We start from the raw sequence: 20,067 nt of genomic DNA, 5'->3' as shown, positions 1-20,067 counted from the left end.
TGTTATTCTAGATTAAATTTAAAAGACATAATGGAAAAATGAAGACCCCGCCCTTCTGTAGTTCTGTAATTTCCATGGTGAAATATCTCCAGCTGCAGAAAGTAGAGGCTTGCCCTCCCCAGAACCCCCACCTCCCATCCCTGCATCTTTCATGACTCTAGAAACAAGATCTGAATGGCCCCAGGAGGCCTAGTGGCTCAGGGATTCCTGTGGACAAGTGGCCAGGGCTGAGGGGTACAGGTTTGTCCTGGGAGGTTGGGGAGGGGCCTGGCCAGGGGCAGCTTGAGGAGGGCAGATGGGCTGGATACAAAGAGGAGGCCTGGCAGCTTAGAGCTGGCTTCAAGTGAAACAGCCGCCCCAAGAGGTAAACTCCAGTCCTGGGAGGGGTCTTTGTGGCCTGGACTCCAGCCTTGGAGGCAGGCCTTCTCCTGCCTAACTACCCTCCCCACTCCTGCCCCAGGAGAGAAGAGCCTATCCAACAGGGGGAGTCAGCTCTGGGTGGGGCCTTGGGGCATGGAGGGCACTTGGGAGTGACAGGGGCCCTGGCCTTGAGGACTGGGGATGTTCTCAGGCAGAAGTGAGGGAAGAGGTATCAGAACTTGTGTTCCTGTTTTATCAACGTGAACGTGAAGGCAGAATGAGCCCTGGAGGTCGACTGTGCAGCATGTCGTGACCAGTACAGCACTCTAAGGGTGATATTAGTATTATCACAAATACTAATAATAAAGGGTCAGGAGAAGACTCTGGATGTGTGGTGGCCTGGATGTGGTGATGGTGTCACGGTACACATTTAGCTCCAAACTCTTCAAGTTGTTCACATTTATTATGTACAGCTTTTTCTGTGTCAATCACACCGCAGAAAAGTGGTTTTAAAATTTTTTTTAATAAAAATTAAGGAAGAAGCTGAGCTCAGTTGCATTGTAGAATGCAGAGGCATCTATTGAGCACCTGCTGTGTGACTGCACAGCTGGGAGATGGCCTGGGTGGATCGGCCATCCCAGGAAGACTTGTTGCAGGTCTGGGCGAGTATGCAGGAATCTGGGATCCAGCTGCCGTCACGTCATTTCCCGCCCTGGCACCAATCACCTCCTGGAAAGGAGGGCAGGCAGGGGCACGCAGGGAAGGCTACCAGACGGCCCCGCCCATGGCAGGCAGACAATTGGCGGCATTTTCCCATCTAAAACCAGGGTGTGTGCTAAGGTTGTGTTTTGTTTCCTTTCTCTTCCAGGACTTGATTCGTAGGGTGGGTCTTGCAGGGGCTGCACAGCCTTCTCTGGGCCTCTTGTTCTATTAATAAGCACTTCCCTTTCGAGCCCTCATCTGGGCCCTCACCTGCTGATCCGATCAACCCCCACATCCCTGGGAAGGAGACCAGGCTCAAAGGGGCGGACACCAGGGTGGGCCCAGGCCTGCAGCCCCCTGCCACAGAGCCCGGGCTGACCACCCCCCTCCCTGCAGGCACCCCGCTGGGGCAGGAACCGGCCCATCAACATGAACCATTATGCCAATAAGAAGAGTGCGGCAGAGAGCATGCTGGACATCGCACTGCTGTTGGCCAACGCCTCCCAGCTGAAGGCTGTCATCGAGCAGGGCCCTGGCTTCGCCTTCTTCATCCCCCTGGTGGTCCTCATCTCCATCTCCCTCATGCTGCAGATTGGTGTGGGCGTGCTGCTCATCTTCCTTGGTGCGTGCCTGGGCAGGGGGCCCCAGCAGTGGGAGGGCCCTGGGGTACCCCTGCCCCACGGTCAGCTGATTCTGCCTGCACGCACCCTGGGATGCGTCACTTACCCCACTGAGTGTTTTCCAGGCCCTCACAGAGCTGCAAGGAGGCCCCGGCCCTTCTCACTAGGCACGTGGTCCAAAATGTAGCTCCCATCGTGGCCCCCAGAGGGACCCCCATGTCTCCATCTTTCCACTCACCCAAGCTGAGGACACAGGAAAATGTCATAACCACTCTCTGCTCTTCTGAGTGTCTGAATGTCCCATAAAGAAGGTTTTTAAAGGTGATCCACACATGGGATGAGGTCCATGAAGAAGCAAGACCAGCAGGTAGGCAGTGGGTGGACACATGTTCCCAGAGGATCCAATGAACCTGGGGCCACCCCAGCCAGAGGGGTCAGATGCAGAGCTGTGCAGGTGGCTGGGCCCTGGGAGCAAGTGGTACAGAGGACCACCCCTCCTGCCGCTCACTATGAGCACATCTTACCTTGGCTGTCTTGTTATTGCCAGGAAGCAGCAGAGGTCAGGCTCCCGGCTGTGAACCTCCCCTACCACCTGGCCCTCATGGTGGGTCCAGAATGGTGTCCGGGCCCATGCCCCCAGGTCCAGCCCTGCCCAGGGCCCAGCACAAGTGGATGCTGCCCAGCCCTACATGCCTGGTGTAGCCTGAAGCAGTCTGTGGCCTGTGGTGTGGGCTGGCTGGCAGCCATACCAGACGGATGCCAGCCTGTGTGGACCATGGACGTGGCCAACAGATGGCCTAGTTCCTCCTTTGGCCAGGACAGGAAGCTGGCCCAGATGTGGCCAGAGGTTAAGCCCCAGATGGCTAGACTGGGTCCCTGGTCACCAAGCCAGGCTGGCCTCCACGGGTGCTAGGGGCATTGGGGACAGGGCATGACAGAGGGTGGGTCTGTGCATCCCAGCCCCCTACAGCCCCTGCCCCAGCTGCTCCCACAACAGGTACACATGACAGCCCCCCACCTGCCCACCCACCAGCACCCAGGCTCATGTCTCTACAGTTCCGGCCCCCTGACCCTCACTCCAGATGTATTCCTGTCTCAGGTCCATGGCATGTGCTGCTGCCCTCTAGGGTCAGGGCTGTGCCCTGAGGTCTTCCCCACTGGCCCTCCTGACTACCACTGCTGGTCACTGTCATGGTGGGCCATTTGGGTTTACTCTGCCTTTGGTGCCATTGGCTAGCGTCACTGCCCACAGTGTCCCCCTGGGGCCCATATCTGAGCCCTGACTACCCTTGCACCGTCTGGCCCAAGACCAGGGCTGCTCCCTGAGAAGGAGGGTCCTGCCCACCAACTCCCTGAAGGCTGAGGGAGCTCTGCCTGAGCTGGGGGAGGAGGTGGACCCCTACTCATACTTGCACTTCTATTTGGTCTGACCTGGCTCTCCCACCGGTTGCAACCACCCACAGCCTATGTCCCCAGCACTGTGTCTGACATACAGTAGGTACTTAGTAAATATCTGCAATAGATTCACTCCTCCTCGAGTTCCGAGCCTTGTGCATGTGTCACAGTGGCCAAGGGATGGACAGAAAACCGAGGCCCAGAGAGCGAGTCAGGGCCAAGCCAGACCCAGGGGGTGTGACAACCCTCAGGGAGTCCTCCTAGACCCTAGCACATCCACTGCTTGTTAACTACCCCCTCTGCCCTACCATGCAGCTGCCCCACCCGGGGACACTTCTCTGCCCTCCCTGGGGATGGCAGAGACCCTTAAGGAGTAAGAAACAAGGAAACATATGTGCCAAGTTGGAGGACTCCACAGAGGGACACACAGGGAAGTCGAGAGCTGGGGAGCTCTCAAGACCGATGCTCTAGGACCCAGGACCGGGAGGGAGCCCCAGGAAAAGACAGGCTGTGGTGCACGAGCCCTGAGGCCACGTGAGCTGGGGCTGGCTTTGAAGGAGTGTGGGGTGGTCAGTGCAGCGGAGGGGGCAGTCATGCAGAGCTTGTTGAGCAAGCTCTGGGGGGACTGTGTGCTTAACCTTCTTACTGTAAAAGATAGAGAGATGATGGCTGATGGATGGATGACGAAAAGATGATAGATTGATGGACAGATGGATAGATGATAGATAGATGATAGATGATAGATAGATAGATATAGATAGATAGATGATAGATAGATAGATAGATAGATGATAGATAGGGGTAGGGATAGATGAGTCATCCCCAGGTCACCCCTGGCAGAGTCACCAGATGAGGAAGTAGCTCTGTGCCAGTGGAAGCCCAAACAGGACCCCTCTGTCCCTCCAGGAACCCTTGTTCTTGTCTCCTCATTTCTCATGTCCCCTGCATGTGTCTGAGGACACCACAGTTTATTCCCACCTGGCTCAAACCCTGGGAGTATTCTAGGTCCGTTTCACTCTACACGTTCTCCTTCCCTGACTCTCCATCCCCACTGTCCACCCTTCAAGGCCATGGCCCACTTGACCTGGGTGGGGGGAGGACAGGGTGAGTCAGGGGGCTCTGAGGAAGGTAGGCCAGGATGGGATGGGGGCCAGTGGACCAAGAAGGTGGACTTTTGCTGCAGGATTGGGTCATTCCTCCTTCCCACACCTGCCACACCCACCTACCCATTTCCCTCCCCTCTTAGGTGCCTTCTCTCCCACCTGCCTTTAATTGAACTTAATTCCTCTTTTCTCACCACATTATTTATAAAAATCAAGGAGCTGAATGTTTTAACAGTTTTCTTCCTTTTCTCTCAAGTATTTATTTCAGGGGAAACTAAGCTAAGCTGCTGGATCTGTGTGTGGCCCAGGGAAGATGCCCCATGGCAACAATGCCCCCCAGGCCCTGCCCCAGCCCTTGGTGTCCTCAGAGGGGAGATGGGGCACCAGTCCTGCCTCTAGGTGGAATAAGAATTGAGGTCCCAGCTGCCACATGGCCAGCGATGAGGAAGGGCCCCTGCTCCGTGCTCCCAAACCCCCATCCAGTCTACAAGACTGGGGTCCCAGAGCCCAGACAGCAGGGACCTGACCCAGGGCTTGGTCAGGCCTGGGGTTTATGCAGAGGTTTTGGGGGCACAGGGTGAGCAGTATCTTCTCTGAGATAGTCCCCAAAGCACTGACCTGGCGAGAACTGGATATAACAACCCCGGATTCCAACAGTGTCAGCACCCCCACCTGGACCCTGTGTCCTCCCCCCAGAGGGAAACCCTGCATTGTGCAAATTGCAGTTGCATTTCTGGTTCCACAAACCACCCCGTCCTGTGACCTCATCCGGCCTGAACCACATCACTGCTGGCAAGAGTATCTAGGGCCCTAACTCCCTCCATCACAGGACCACTACTCTTCACACACACGCCTTCTTCTTCACAGACACACTTCTCCCAAATGCCCGCATCACTTCCGTCCCTCCCATCCTCCTCACACCCTCCCTCATTCCTCTCCCTACACATGGGAGTTCTTCCCCACCCCAGGCAGACTGGAGATGGGAGGCATCCCAGCACTGTGGTAGCCAGGATGAGGAACTACTCTTTTCTTACTAGAGTTTTGGGGGGACTTTCCTGGTGGAGATGGCATTTTACCAAAGACCCAGGTTGAGTAGATGGGGGGTGGAGGGCGGATGGTTAGTGAAGAGTGTTCCAGCCGAGGGAATAGCATGTGCAAAGGTGCAGAGGCTTGGATCATGGGCAGTTCCAGTTGTTGAGCTATGGAGGTGGGGACAGGGGACAGAGGGTCAGGGGGCCAGCAGGGGAGATGGTGGCCCATGGTGTCTTTCACACCCTGATGAACTTAATTCATTCCAGGTCATGGTCACTGACTGACAAGGTGGTTGGCAGGGCATGGCCTCATGCAGGGAGGTACTGTGCCTAGACATGGATGCCCCATTGTTCTACCTCCCTCAGTCCCAGCCCAGGAGTGGAGGCATTGCATGGCAGCGACCAGCCAGGGGCAGGCAGATGGGAGAGGGGCCTGGCTGCTGGTCTGGGCTGTTGTTGCAGACTTCAGCTGCAGGCATGGAGTCCAGGCACAGTCGGGGAAGGGGCCGTTGAGGCAGGGATCCACGGAAGGGTCCAAGAACAGCCTGAGCTCGGGGGCTGCTTTGGACCTCCAGGGCAAGGCCTTGGTAGGTCATGGATGGAAGGAGAAAGTCAGCAGTCTCAAGAAGTAGCCCAGCTCGAGCCAAGGGAATAGGTGTCCTGGACTATCACAGCTCACCAGACGGGTCCTGAGACCTGGGACAGGCACTCACTGCCCCTCGCTCAGGGGATGGAACCCTGCCACAGGGCCTCACAGGTCTCAGGGGGTGGACAGTACCCAGGCCTTCCCTGCCACAGGCCTGCGGGGCCACAGTGGTCTCATTTACTTTTGCCCAGATGGCTCTATCACCTACAGTCAGGCGTCTGTCACCTTCACCCAGTAGTGCCCTTTACCTAGTTGTGTCTGTCACTTTCACCGGGCATGTGTCACTTTTACCCAAGCGTGTCTGTCAGAGAGCAGGACAAGCATCAAAAATACCCCAGGCATCTGCCCAGGAAGCAATTACCCTCGGAATCACAATCTCGCTCGCTCACAATGGGTGGAGGGGCTGCAGACTGGACAGGACATGCTGGGCTGGGCCTCAGGAGTCTGCTGACCTCGAGAACCCCTGCCACCTTCTGAGCTCAGAGTCCAGAGCAGGTGCAGGGACTAGTCCCCTGGTCTGGCTGGCCAACCGGGAAGGTGGCCTCCAGTCAGTCTCTGCTGCAATAAGAGCCAGTTTACATGGGGATCTGTCTGCAAGAGATCTGGAGTGCGGCGGTGCACGTTCACAGCCCTGAGGCTGGAAGGGAGTGGGCACGTTCACCGCATCCCTAACCCTGGACTCTGAACAAGATCAAGAGGAACCTTCACAGCCATTGGGGGATCCGTTCAGCCCATTCAGCTCAGGGCGGCACCTGTGTCCTCCCCGCTGACCACTGGCCACTGCACTCCTTTCACCCAATGGGAGTCTGTCCCAGAGAGAACATGCATTAGCTGTGCCTTCCAGCAAAGTGGTAAATTCATGAAGCAATTTCCAGAGAACAGTACTTGGAGCAGTGCTATCCAGCTCAGGATAACCATGCTCAAGGAGGGGTCCCAAGGTTGTGTCCCTTTTTACAGATGGGTAAACTAAGGCTCAGAATTTGGAGACACACACCCACAGCCTGCAGTGCAGAGGTGGAGGAGCGAGTGGGAAGCTGCACTGTCCCGGGCTTCAGGGTAGAAAGGAGAGCTCTTATGCCTGGCTCTCCCTTGCCCTGGCCCTCACTTTAATGGCTGGGCATGCAAATGAGTGAACTAGCCCACAAGCTGGCTGAATGAATCAGCCAGAGACCATGTCCTGAAGCTGATTCCTCTGCCTCCCATCTTGTCTCCTTCCCACATGCCCTGAGAGGCTAAAACCTGGGAGTGGAACCCTTCCTGGGGGCCCAATGGTAGCGTCATTCCTGGAGTCAGGCTGTGGGTTCCTCCAGAAACCCCCTATGGAAAATGCAAGCTCATGATGATTCTTGGGTTGACAAACATACTTCTGTTTCCCCAAAGAGGCTGGAGAGGGAGGAGCTGACGGGATGGGGGCAATGGGGAGAGGAACCCATCAGGGGCCAGGCCCAGGCCCCGGCAGCCCATGGCTAGTGCGGTGCACGTGTGTCTCTGAGCATTGTGCACGTGTACATGTGCACACTTTTCGTGTATGTGTGTAAGCCTGTGTGTGCACGTGCACGCGCGTGGGGAGGGCACTCTTGGCAGCTGTGTGGTCCTGGGCTCTGAGCTTCAGCTTCCTCATCAGTAATGAGGGTGGTGACAGGGGTCCACATAAAAGACAGGTGCCAGACAACCACAGCCTGCAGGAGGGTAGTAGGCACTGGGGACTTGGCTCACAGGGCCCCCAGAGCCAAAGGCAGAGCACCCTCTTGGACATGTACACTCACCCTCTTGTGTCCACGAGGGACATTTCCATGACGAGATCCTACGCCTGAGGCCGGCAGGTGAGACAGATAGGTACAAACACCCTGGTCAAGGGGACAGGCCCATGTCCCCAAGACAAATACAGGGGCTCAGCTCTGAGGAGGACAAGGTGCTGGGTATGGCCAAACCCCAGGCTGTTGGGGGAAGGTGTGAGGAGCCAGAGCCCAAGACTTCAGATGGCACAATTACATTTTTCATCTCTAAAAGTTCTAGAAGTTTTTGTGGACTCTTTTTTTTCTGTCTCAACCTCCTCTCCACCTGGGATCAGGGACAAGACTTCGTACTTATTTCTAGGCTCTGACCACATCCGTGTCAACTGAACCCTCCCCAGACCCGCCAAGCGCAGGTCATCGCCTCCCAGGGGGGAGGGGCTCCATTTCCAGGATAGTAGTCTGCGGGGCCTCGAGGGCCCAGGAGCTGGGTGTTGGCTCTGGTGACTGGACAGAGACAAGGGGGATGATGGGGGAGGGGGTATCTCCTTGGGACATGTCACAGGAAGGGAATGAAGACGGTGGTGGAGCCTCTCATGCACTGGGCCCCCCTCTCCTGGCTGAGTGATCTCTCCTTTCAGTCTTAGATTCTTCATCAGGAAAGCAGGGGCAGCAGCCCACCTCCTGGGGCTGCTAAGAGGAATCAAATTAACACATGCTGGTACTAGGTATCGTGAGGCATTTGGCTGGCGCCCCTCCATGGCCCAGGGCTCGGGTAACAGAGCAGCCCAGTGGGCCCTGTCCCTCCTCGCCACCTGGGGCTGAGGGCTAGGGAAGGAGGGAAGATGGGCAGGGGCAGGTGTGGGGACCAACAACACCCAGGCAGGGGATGGCACGAGGGGTTCAAGGTAGGGAGTTCTGGAGAGAAGCAGTGGAAGGCGGCCAGGGAGGGAGGGAAGGGAACACGTGGCGGGGGATATCTGGACGTGGGCACTGGGGGACACAGCAGGGGTCATCTGGGGCAGGTAGCCCACATGGAGGGGTGAGGCCCAGGCCCACAGGGGTCTGAGAAGGCGGCCTGAGCAGGACCTGGGTCTTGGGTTGGACTCGGGAAGCCAAGAGCCCACAGGGTCAGCCCCAGCTAGACATGCTGTCATGTCTTGTGTTGGTATCATCTAGAAAACACTCCTGAGAGAAGGGATAAGACTCAAACGTTTAATATTGTTGAGCACCTCTGTACAGTGAAGGTAAAGTGCTTGTTACATAAGTTATAAACAGTGAAACGTAAACACTTAGAAAAGCCTGCCAGCCCCAGGGCAGCAAGCAGCCAGGCGGGCAGGGCTGGGATTGGTCAGAGCCCCCCCAGGTCATCTGTGAGGAAGGTCAGCAGGAAGCGGCTGACGTGCCTGTCGACGATGACAGGGGAGAAGCCCAGGACACGCTGGGCCCCTGGCAGCACCTTGGGGTCTGGAAGACAAGGGGGTCTCAGAACCCATCGAGAAGGCGCCTTCTCTCAGCCTCATGGCATTGCTAGCCCCACACCTGAGTGATGTGGGGTCCCCATGCCGAGTGGGCCTGCTTGCCACTGGCTCCCCACACAGGACCTTGACAAGGTCAGCATGGCAGGAAAGGAACCGCAGGGCTGCCACGCTGGGCCACAAGTAGGGGGCCTCAGGTGTAGGCCTCCGTCCATCCGGCAGGGCTCTGCCCCATGGTCTGGAGAGGACTGGGCTGAGGCTTGGCCAGGCAGCACCCATCTGGGGGGCAGCAGTAGACGAGGAGTGCCAGCCCTGCGGCCAGGCCGAGACAGGTCAGGAAGGCCACGGGTCCTGGGGAGAAATGCACGTGAGCAGCTCCCCGAGCCCAGGAGGGCGGGGAGGGGTCCAGAGGCCTCGAGAGACAGGCTCACACCCTGTGCTGTGGTCAGCTGGGCAGGGACGTCCCCAGTAAGCACCCTGAGGGGGTCTGTCCAACAGGAAGCCAGGAACAGAACCCGACTTGGAATGGAGAAGCCCCCGAGGCAGAGATGGAGCCCTGGGTCGGGGAACAGAGAGAAGGGACATGGGAGGCGGTTACCCCTGTCACTGAGCTCACGGCTTGCGGTGCCCGAGTCTAGCTCTGTGCAATCTGAGTTCTCTGGAAACAAAATCACAGGGTGCAGTTAGTCGTGGCTGGGCCAGAGGGTAAGGTGGTTGCCCCGCCCTCGGGAAACCAAGGGGGCTGTCGAGCCCCCTCCCCCAGACCACCCAGGCTTCTCAGGTTGTACCGGCGCTAAGCCCTCCAGGCTGTGTTTGGGGGGAGTCAGCGCCAGGGAGGGAACCCTGCACAGTTTTGTGTCTTCTCCTTTTGTCCACTTCATGAGAACTTGAGGACCATGGAGTAGGGGGTTCACTGTTCCGTGGCAACCACAAGGCACCAAACACAGCGCAAACACCTGCCTGTCCAAAGTCTGATGATGTTGATGTGAGGGCAGGGCGCTCTTTCTCTTTCCCCAGACCCCACTGGGGCTCCCCCTAACCAGCCAGCTGCCAGACAGCCCTGAGGGCACCCTGGTAGGTACTTGACTCCAGGCAGGGCTGTGGGGTCCTGACAGCTGTGGTGACAGGATCGTCCCATGCTGGCGCTCAGGGCTCAGTCCTGCCAGCCTGTCCTTGGGGCCAAAGACACTGGCCCCAGGTCCAGCTGAGTGGCCTGAGCTGAGCCACCTCTTCCCTCCCGGCCTGCAGCCTCTCATCCGAGGACTGAGGGACAGTAGCCACTCCTCCTGGGGACCTGGGTGCAGAGGCCTCAGGACTGAGCTGCCATCCCCGCTTGTACCTTCCCTGCACCCAACCTGGCAGCTCAGAGGATCCCTCGGGGCTCACAAGCCTCCCGGGCCCACAGGCCAGACCTTCTAAACCAAAACACATGTGTCTTGGACCAGCCATCTGTGTTAGAAACTGTTCTACAGAAACAGCCATGCCATGAGGATCTACCTGGGCAAAAGTGGACGCAACCTGCGTCGTGGGGGTTGGGGGGGTCAGTTCACTCAAGGCTGGTACAGCCTTCAGCTGCGAGCTATTTCTGATCAGAAGTGTAAGGGTTCCCAGATTCATTAGATTACAGAGGGAAAGGCAGAGCTGCATGCAAGAGATGCTACCTTTTGTGTACAAATTGGCACAAGAAAAAGGGAGACAGAGGGACAGAGGGACAGAGAGACAGAGAGAGGGAGACGTGGAGACAGAAATATCTATATTGTCTGAAATACTCTGAGGGCCACACAAGATGCAACCAGAGGGCAGTCTCTGGAGAAGGGCTGAACAAGAAGATGCCGAGGCCTGGGGACTGGGACACGCACTTACGCAGGGTGTGCCGGCTGGGCAGGCAGCTGTGCAGGGGCTGGGCATGGATGTACAGGGCCCGGTAGAACTCCTGGCAGTCCCGCTCACCGCTCCGCTGCAGGTGGCCCAAGAGGTCGCAGAGACGTACTCGCAGAGATACCTTGGGGTTCCGGAACTGGAGGAGGAAGGGGCACAAGACAGGTCAGGCTGGAGGACTCTGGGCTCAGCACCCAGCCCCAGCTTCCTCAATGGCTGTGATACCATCTAGGTGCTTGGAACACCCACGGGGAGGCAGCAATTGCTACCACAGCCTCATGCACTCCCATGTGGCACCCAAGACTGTGCTGCATGGCCACTAAGCCTTGCACTCCCACTGGAGGCCAGGACAGGTCAGCAAGAAAGATGGCGGTGACATTATTCCAAGTGTGGACATTTAGTGGCTTGCTGACTTGGTTTTCCCATTTGTAAAAAGGGAATAATAAACCCACATGGTAGGGTCATTACAGGGAATCTCTGAGGTAATGATAATTTCTAGTGGTTTACACTCTACAGGAATGTGATTCAAGTTTTAAAAAATAAATCAAGGATTAAGGAGAAAAAAAGGGTGGCTTTTTTGATGTGGTTGACTGAAAAATATGTGGTTGTAAAGGTCAATGGACAGGGTACTTGGCATTGACCCCCAGAACCTGGAGGCTATGGCTCGGTGCTGCCACCTGGTGGTGGTGTACCATGCTACAAGGAACTAGAATCAAACCACAAAGGTACAGAAGCTGCAAAGCAAAGGCAGATGTGCAGCAGAAGCCATGGGTACCTATGAGGAAAGGAACTGTAGTTTTGTGTGTGGAGTTTCCTTTTTCTCATGTAAACATCTGAGCTTTTCAAATTGTTTTTTACAATGAATGTGTATTCAACTTTTAATGACAAGATATAAATTTGAGCCCCTACTTTTTAACTCACTGTACTACTTCTGTAACTTAAGAAGCATCTGGGCCAGTAGCAGGGTCTCTGTTGATTCTAGTTCTGTTGAGGATCAATCTCACCTGTCCCTAGGAGAGACCACCAACCCTCCAAATAGCCCTGCACGTGGCACTGTTACTCTGTGCCAAGGCAGGAAGCTCAGCTCCAAGAGGAGAAGGACTCGCTCAGTCACCCAGATGGGAGGCAGGTCCTGCACCCCAAAGCCCGGGCTGGTCTCTAGCACCCACCCCAGCCCCACGGGGGAGCCAGAGAAGTGGGTGGGGCGAGCAAGGAGCACTCACTCTCACCCAGTGTCCCTGAATAGGATGGGCCAGATTACACCCAAAACGTTTGCCCACTTTGAACTTTTGGAAGATGCAGAGTAAAGAGCCCTATGGCACTGGGTAGGGCCTATCTGGTATCCCTGATCCCCTCCCACCCCAGCACTCCCCCTGTTCCCCCTTCCAGGTTTGTCTCATGTTGTGGCATGTTATCACATGTCTCCTGTGATCCTCCCAGCATTTCTGGAAGGGGCCAGAAGGCCTGATGGCATATAAAGAGACTAAGGCTCAAAGAGCTGATGTTCTGGGCCCAAGGTCACCCTAAGGAGACAGGTTTTCACCACCAAGCTGTCCTGCCCCCCGCTTCTCCCAGCCCAGAGAGGAAGGGATGGGAAAGCAGCCTCAGGTTCCTTGGCACCTTTTCCGCATCCTTGTTGCTGAGGATCTGGGGGTAGTAGCGGTTCAGCTGGAGGATAATCCTGTCCACCTGCTGCTCACTCAGGCGCCCAAGGCCTGTGAGGAAAGGCATGTCCTAGACCAGGCGGTCACAGTAGGTCTGCTCTGAAACAGAAGCAGAGAACACAGAGGGAATGAGCCAGCTCAGCCCAAAAAGGGGGTGGCGAGACCCACACACCATGATGCAGCCATGGCAGGGACCCTTCGCAGCAAGGTCCCCATGCCGACCGAGAGGTGTACCAGCTGTAAGCACCTGGACAACTGCTGACATCCCAGCTCACGCACAGCCCAGAGTTCCCCCATGTCATGCCAACACCCTTGCCAGAAAGTGGGGTGGGTGAGTGCAGTGATAAAGGTTCATAGTGCTCAAAAGCAGAGCAGAGCCTCTGGCTCCTATCTTTTATGCCTGAGAGCTTATCGCAAAAAAAAACTCAGAAGGGCGAAGAACCTGCTGTCTGTTGGGCTCCCTCAGTGCCCTCTGGAAATAGCCAGGCCCGAGGAAGAGCACAGGCAGCCTGGAGAAGGCCCGATCTCGAAGCTCCTACAGTCGCTGTTGTCATGGGGACAGGAGACACAAAGACAGGAGCACAGGGTTTGGAATGGCCTGTGCTGGCATGGCCACCAGACACAGTGTATCTGCAAGGCCTTGAGAAGCTGCCACCAACAGCAGACCAGCATGCTTGCTGCCCAGGAGGCTGGGGAATGCCTTTTCTTTTGTTTTTTTCTTTCAGAATCACCATTAAAGCATCACTGTTGCACTATCTTTCCCATTAAGAATGTCCCTTAGAATGACAAGTCTTTAAAGGCAAGGGGTGGGGAGAGGTCGGTAGGCAGTTGACAAAGAAATCTCTGAATCTCTGAGGGAGGGTCCCAAGTTCCTGCAGCACCAGCTGCCTGAACAAGTGCACCACCATACCTACCTGTGGCACCTTGTCCTGTTTCCTGGTGGACCCAGGGGATGGGGGGGCAGGCAGAGCTGTATAGGAGGAGAGTTTCTGTATGTGACTGAAGTTAAGTTGGTATCAATTCAAATTAGATAGTTGTAACTTTAGGGTATTATGTATAATCCTCATGGTAACCACAAGGAAAATGTCCATAGAATATACACAAAAGGAAACCAAAACGTGTTACTACAGAAAATCAACACAAAAGAAGGAAGGGAAGAAATGAAGGAAAAAAAGCTACGAGACAGACAGAAAACAAACAGCAAAAAGGCAGAAACAAGTTATCCCTTATCAGTAATTACTTTAAATGTAAATGGATTAAACTCTCTAATCAAAAGACATAGATTAGCGAAGTGGATTTGTAGTATCGTGATTTATAATAAGAAATACATATTTGGTCTTTGTCCCAAGTCCTGGCACACAGTTTCTAAAACCCAAGGAATTTCCTAAGTGATGAGAGCTGTGAAGGTGAAAGGATAGCTTTTGTTACTCATAACAATCCCTCTCCAACCTCATCTGACTTTGTATTAATGAGGTGATTTTGGGAAAGCCCCTAAATAACCACAGGGTGGGAGCTGATTGCCAGTGGAACCAACCACGTAATTCGAGGGGTGGAACTTTCAGTCCTCCCCATCTCACTTCCCCTTGCAATGTCTGGGGCGGGGAGAGGGGCTGGAGGTTCAATCAATCACCAGTAGCCAGTGATTTAATCAGTCATGCCTACCTAAGGAAGCCTGCATAAACCCCCCCAAAAACGGGGTTTGGAGCACTCTAAGTTACTGAATATGTGGAGGTGCTGAGAGGGTGGCCTGCCTGGGAGGAGCATGGAGCTTCCATGCTTTGCTTCTCACATGCTTTGCCCTATGCATCTTTTCCATCCGGATGCTCATTTATATCCTTGAAATATCCTTTGTAACAAACTGGCAATAGTGTTTTCCTGAGTTCTGTGAACTATTCTAGCAAATAGGGTCACAAGGAGAGGGTCACGGGAACTCTGATTTACAGCCAGTCAGTTAGAAGCACAGGGGACCACCTGGACTCGTGATCGGCATCTCAAGTGGGGGCAATCTCGTGGGACTGAGTCTAAAGTTAACCTATGGGATCCGACGCTATCTCTGGATAGATGGTGTCAGAATTGAATTAAATTATAGGACTCCCAGTTGGTGTCCACCAAAGTCGCGATTGGAATCTCAAGTGGGGGCAATCTCGTGGGACTGAGCCTAAAGTTAACCTATGGGATCTGACGCTATCTCTGGATAGATGGTGTCAGAATTGAGTTAAATTATAGGACTCCCAGTTGGTGTCCACCGAAGAACTGGAAAATTGCTTGGTAGGGGAAAAAACCCACACATTCCATAACCAGAAGTGTCAGAATTATTGAGAAACATAAGCGTTGTATGTAAGAGTAGAAGAGAAAATGAATTTTTTCCTCTCAGGATTTAAAAAACATGATTTAACTATATACCGTCTTCAAAAGACTCACATTAGGTCTAAAGACAGAAAAAGGTTGAAGGTGAAAGAATGGAACAAGATATTCCATACAAATAGTAACCAAAAGAGAATTTACATTGCTATACTAATATCAGAAAAAAATAGGCTTTAAGGCAAAAGCTGTTATGAGACAAAGAAGTACATTATATATTAATAAAGTGATCAATCACCAAGAAGTTAGAACATATATGCACCAAATATCAGAGCCCCAAAATATTTAAAGCAAACATTGGCAGAATTGAAGGGAGAAATAGAAAGCTTTATGATAATAGCTGGAGACTTCAACAGACCACTTTTCAATAATAGAATAACCAGACAGAAGATCAATAAGGCAATAGAGGATGTGAACAGCCCCATAAACTAATGATACCTAACAGACATAGACACAACACTCCCCCCAACAATGGCAGGATATACACTCTTCTCAAGTGCACAGGGAACATTATCCAAAATAGACCACAAAACACAGTTAACCATAAAATGTGTCTTAATATATTTTAAAGGACTGACATAATAAAAGGATCTTTTCTGATCACATGGAATAAAGCTAGAAATCAATAACAGTAGGAAAAGTGGAAAATTCACAATTATGTGGACATTAAACAACAAATGCATCAAAGAGGAAATCACAAGAGAAATCAGAAAATACCTTGAGAAAAATGAAAATAAAAATACAGCATCCTAAAATTTAAAGGATGCAGTGAAAGCAGTACTGAGAGGAAAATTTACAGCTGTAAATGCACATACTAAAATAGAAGATCTCAAATCAATAACCTAATGTTACATCTTAAGGAACTAGAAAAGGAAAAGCAAACTAAACCCAAAGCTTGTAGAAGGATGGAAATGATAAAGATTAGAGTGAAGATAAATGAAATAGAAAAACAATAGAAAAATAGAAAAACAAAACCAAAAGTTGGTTCCAGAAAGATCAACAAAATTGGCAAAACTAGGGAGGGAGATGCAAGAGGGAAGAGAAATGGGAACATATTGTATATGTATAACTGATTCACTTTGTTATAAAGCAGATGTTAACACACTATTGAAGGCAAATATACTTCAATAAAGATGTTTAAAAAAAAAAAAAATTGGCAAAACTTTAGCTAGATTAACAAAGAAAAAAGAGAGGAGATTCAAATTACTAATATCAGAAATATTACTATGAATTTTACAGAAATAAAAAGGATTATAAAAGAATACTGTGGACATTTATACCAACAAATTGGACAACCTAGATAAAATGGACAAATTCCTAAAAACACACAATCTACCAAAGCTGAATCATGAAGAAACAGAAAATCTGAAAGGACCTATTACTAATAAGGAGATTCAATCAGTAGTTAAAATGGTCTCAACAAATAAAAGCCCAGAATCAGATGGCTTCACTGATGAATTCTACCAAACATTTAAAGAACTAATACCAATCCTTCTCAAACTCTATAAATAAAGTTACCATATGATCCTGCAATCCTACTCCTTAGCATATATCTGGAGAAAACTCTAGTTTGCAACCCAATGTTCATAGCAGCACTATTTACAAAAGCCAAGACATGGAAGCAACCTAAATGTCCACTGACAGATGAATGAATAAAGAAGATGTAGTATATATATATATATATATATACACACACAATACAATATTACTCAACCATGAAAAAGAATGAAATAATGACATTTGCAGCAATATGGTTGGACCTAGAAATTATCATATTAAGTGAAGTAAGTCAGACAGAGAAAGACAAATATCATACGATATCAGTTACATGTGGAATCTAAAAAAATGACACAAATGAGCTTATTTACAACACAGAAATAGACTCACAGACATAGAAAACTTATGGTTACCAAAGGGGATGGGGGGGATAAATTAGGAGTCTGGGATTAACATATACACACTACCATGTATAAAATAGATAAACAACAAGGACCCACTGCATAGCACAGGAAACTATACTCAGTATTGTGTAATAACGAATAACATAAAAGAATCTGAAAAAACTATATATATATGTATGTACATATGTATAACTAAATCACTTCTTTGCTGTACACTTGAAACTAACACACACTGCAAATTAACTATATGTCGATTAAAAAACTTAAAAAAAGGAATAAAATACTTAGAAATAAATTTAACCAAGGATGTGGAAGACTTGGACACTGGATCTACAAAACATTGCTGAAAGAAATTTTAAAAGACACACATAAATGGAAAGACATCCCATGTTCATGGGCTGGAAGACTTAATATTGTGAGTATGACAATACTACCCAAGGTGATCTAGGAATTCAATGTAATCCCTATCCAAACCCCAATAAATGTTTTTTGTTTTTCATCCTAAAATTCATATGGAATCTCAAAGGACTTTTATGGCCAAAACAATCCTGAAAAGGAAAGAAGGTGGATGACTCATACTTCCTGATTTCAAAATTTACCATAAAGCTACAAGAATCAAAACTGTGGTACTGACATAAGGACAGACATAGAGACCAATGTAATAGACTAGAAAGTCCAGAAATAAACACTATTTTGAGTGGGGGAAAAAAAAAGACTGAAGACAACCCACAGAATGGGACAAGTATTTGCAAAGCATATATCTGATTAGGCATTAATATATATAGAGAGAGAATATAAAAAGAACTCCTACAATGCAACAACAACAACAAAATCCTATAGGGCTTCGCTGGTGGTGCAGTGGTTAGGAATCTGCCTGCAAATGCAGGGGACACGGGTTCGAGCCCTGGTCTGGGAAGATCCCACATGCCGCGGAGCAACTAGGCCCGTGAGCAACAACTACTGAGCCTGTGCGTCTGGAGCCTGTGCTCCGCAACAAGAGAGGCCACGACAGTGAGAGGCCCGCGCACCGCGATGAAGAGTGGCCCCCGCTTGCCGCAACTAGAGAAAGCCCTCGCACAGAAATGAAGATCCAACACAGCCAAAAATAAATAAGTAAAGAAAGAAAGAAAGAAAAGAAAAAGAATATAAAAAAAAAATCCTATAAAGTAACCAATACAAAAATGAGCAAAAGACTTGCATAGGTATTTCTCCAAAGAAGATGTACAAATGACTACTAAGCATATGAAAAGATGCTCAACATCACTAGTCATTAGGGAAATGCAAATCAAACTACAATGAGATAACCACTTCATACACATTAAGGTAAAATAAATACATGGAGAGAGAGAGAATATGAATATGAGGATGAGGAGAAACTGGAACTCTCATGCATTACTGGTGGGCATGTAAAATGGTGCGGTCACTACGGAAAACAGTATGGCTATTCCTCAAAAAGTTAAACAAATACTTCAGCAATTTCATTCCTGGGTACACACTCAAAAGAACTGAAAGCAGAGACTCAAACAGGTATGTGCACACCAAGTTCAGAGTAGCATTATTCACAAAAGCCAAAAGGTAAAAACAACCCAAGTGTCCACGGACAGATGAATAGAGAGACAAAATGTGGTATACATACAATGGAATATTATACAACCATAAAAAGGAATGGAATTTTAAAACATGGATTTGACAACATGGATGACTGTGAAAACGTTATGCTAAGTGAAATAAGTCAGACACAAAAGGACAAACGTTGTATGATTCCACTTACATGAACTATCTAGAATAAGCAAATTCTAAAGACAGAAAGTAGAATAGTGATTACCAGGAGCTGGGGGTAGGGGAGAAAGGGGAGTTATTGTTTAATGGGCACAGAGTTTCTCTTTGGGATGATGAAAAGTTCTGGAAATGCATAGTGGTGACAGCTTCACAACATCGTGGATGTATTTAATGCCACTGAAATGGTTCAAATGGTAAATTTTATGTTCTGTATATTTTACCACATACATACATATAAAGGTGAATGGATAATATATTAAACTGTGGTTCAGTTTAGTAAGTTACAATGGAATATAATTCAGTGATAAAAAGACCTATGAAGTCACAAAAAGACCTATGAAGTCACAAAAAGACATGGAGGAAACTTAAATGCATTTTGCTAAAGGTTAAAGAAGCCAATTTGAAAAGGCTATATACTATATGATCCCAAGTATATGATATTCCAGAAAATGCAAAACTATGGAGAACAGTAAAAAGATCAGTGGTTGCCAAGGGTTAGGGAAGAGGGAGGGATAAATATGTAGAGCACAGATTTTTAGCCAGGTAAAACTACTTGTATGATACTGTAATGGTGGACACAGGACATTACGAATTTTTCAAAACTCATGCAATACACAACACAAGGACTTTAGTTAGTAATACCTAAAGTTATTAATATTCTATCAACATTGGTTCATTAAGTGCAACAAACATACCACACAAATGCAAGATGTTAATAATACAGGAAACGGGGTGTGGGGACCCTCTGTGCTATCTGCTCAATTTTCTATAAACTAAAAATGTTCTAAAAATAAAATCTATTAATTAAAAAGAAATCCTCTTTGGAAATTCCGTAGCTGAATTTTAAAGAAAAAAAATGAGAGTCACAGAAAGCAGATAAATTCTTGGATTGGGTGGGGTTCCCTGGAAAGGAGCATGAAGGAACTTTCTGGAGTGATAGAAATGTTCTGTCTTGATTAGGCCTGGGCTAGTTGTTCCATGGGTGCATTCATTAGTCAAAACTTATAGAATTATTCACTAAAAATGAGTGTATTTGTAAGTAAATACTACCTCAATAACGTTGATTTTTTAAAAATAGGGTCATTGAGGTGGAACAAGTGGGGCCTCCTCCCTGGTTTCTTCCATGAGGCCAACTCAACAGACTGTCTTTCTCATCTCTCTCTCCTGATGCTACCTCCTCCTGGATGGTCTTTTCTCCCCCAGAATATGAATTTCTAACTTCTGATCCTCCGAGCCTCTGAAAGTCAACCTTGAAAATGGACTTGTCAGCAGCTCCAACTTGGTGAAGAAGCCATGGACAGGGATGCAGAGAGACCTGCCACCACCACAAGGCAGGACCCTCCTGGCCACCTGGCTTCAGCATCTACAACCTCTCTGATTAAAGAGTTAACACTGGCCATAGTTCATGGAGTGTGC

At 50.1% G+C, this 20,067-nt stretch overlaps 2 protein-coding genes across 11 annotated transcripts in view; one reads left to right on the top strand and one right to left on the bottom strand.

The window, feature by feature from the left end:
* The first annotated feature begins 1,233 nt into the window (after positions 1 to 1,233).
* On the top strand, positions 1,234 to 20,042 carry LOC130706607 (ninjurin-1-like). 2 transcript variants are annotated; one of them, XM_057539295.1, is made up of 2 exons: positions 1,234 to 1,684; positions 19,855 to 20,042. In XM_057539295.1, the coding sequence occupies exons 1-2, from the start codon at positions 1,492 to 1,494 to the stop codon at positions 19,890 to 19,892; spliced, it is 231 nt and encodes a 76-aa protein (XP_057395278.1). In that variant the 5' UTR covers positions 1,234 to 1,491; the 3' UTR covers positions 19,893 to 20,042. The 2 variants fall into 2 exon arrangements, with proteins under 2 accessions (XP_057395278.1, XP_057395276.1); XM_057539293.1 differs by lacking the exon at positions 19,855 to 20,042 and adding an exon at positions 1,808 to 2,007.
* Positions 8,785 to 20,067, bottom strand: part of LOC130706606 (caspase recruitment domain-containing protein 19-like) — a 102,062-nt gene continuing 90,779 nt past the window's right edge. For 2 of the 9 annotated variants that reach the window (XM_057539286.1, XM_057539287.1), the window contains exons 2-5: positions 12,567 to 12,709; positions 10,932 to 11,085; positions 9,667 to 9,726; positions 8,785 to 9,419 (exon numbers count right to left, since the gene is read on the bottom strand). In XM_057539286.1, coding sequence (XP_057395269.1) covers positions 9,262 to 9,419; positions 9,667 to 9,726; positions 10,932 to 11,085; positions 12,567 to 12,677 — 483 coding nt within the window. In that variant the 5' untranslated portion in view covers positions 12,678 to 12,709 and the 3' untranslated portion in view covers positions 8,785 to 9,261. The other 7 variants (XM_057539290.1, XM_057539289.1, XM_057539288.1 and 4 more) reach the window with 6 other exon arrangements.

Source organism: Balaenoptera acutorostrata (assembly GCF_949987535.1).
Source record: "Balaenoptera acutorostrata chromosome 6 unlocalized genomic scaffold, mBalAcu1.1 SUPER_6_unloc_4, whole genome shotgun sequence".
Lineage (NCBI taxonomy): Eukaryota > Metazoa > Chordata > Mammalia > Artiodactyla > Balaenopteridae > Balaenoptera > Balaenoptera acutorostrata.
This window is presented reverse-complemented; position numbering and strand designations above follow the sequence as displayed.

Excerpts from the sequence above, each read along its gene's own strand:
- LOC130706607 (XM_057539293.1), top strand. The coding sequence starts at position 1,492 with ATGAACCATTATGCCAATAAGAAGAGTGCGGCAGAGAGCATGCTGGAC. Across the intron at positions 1,685-1,807 it reads CGTGCTGCTCATCTTCCTTG|GCCCTCACAGAGCTGCAAGG; the intron begins GTGCGTGCCTGG and ends AGTGTTTTCCAG.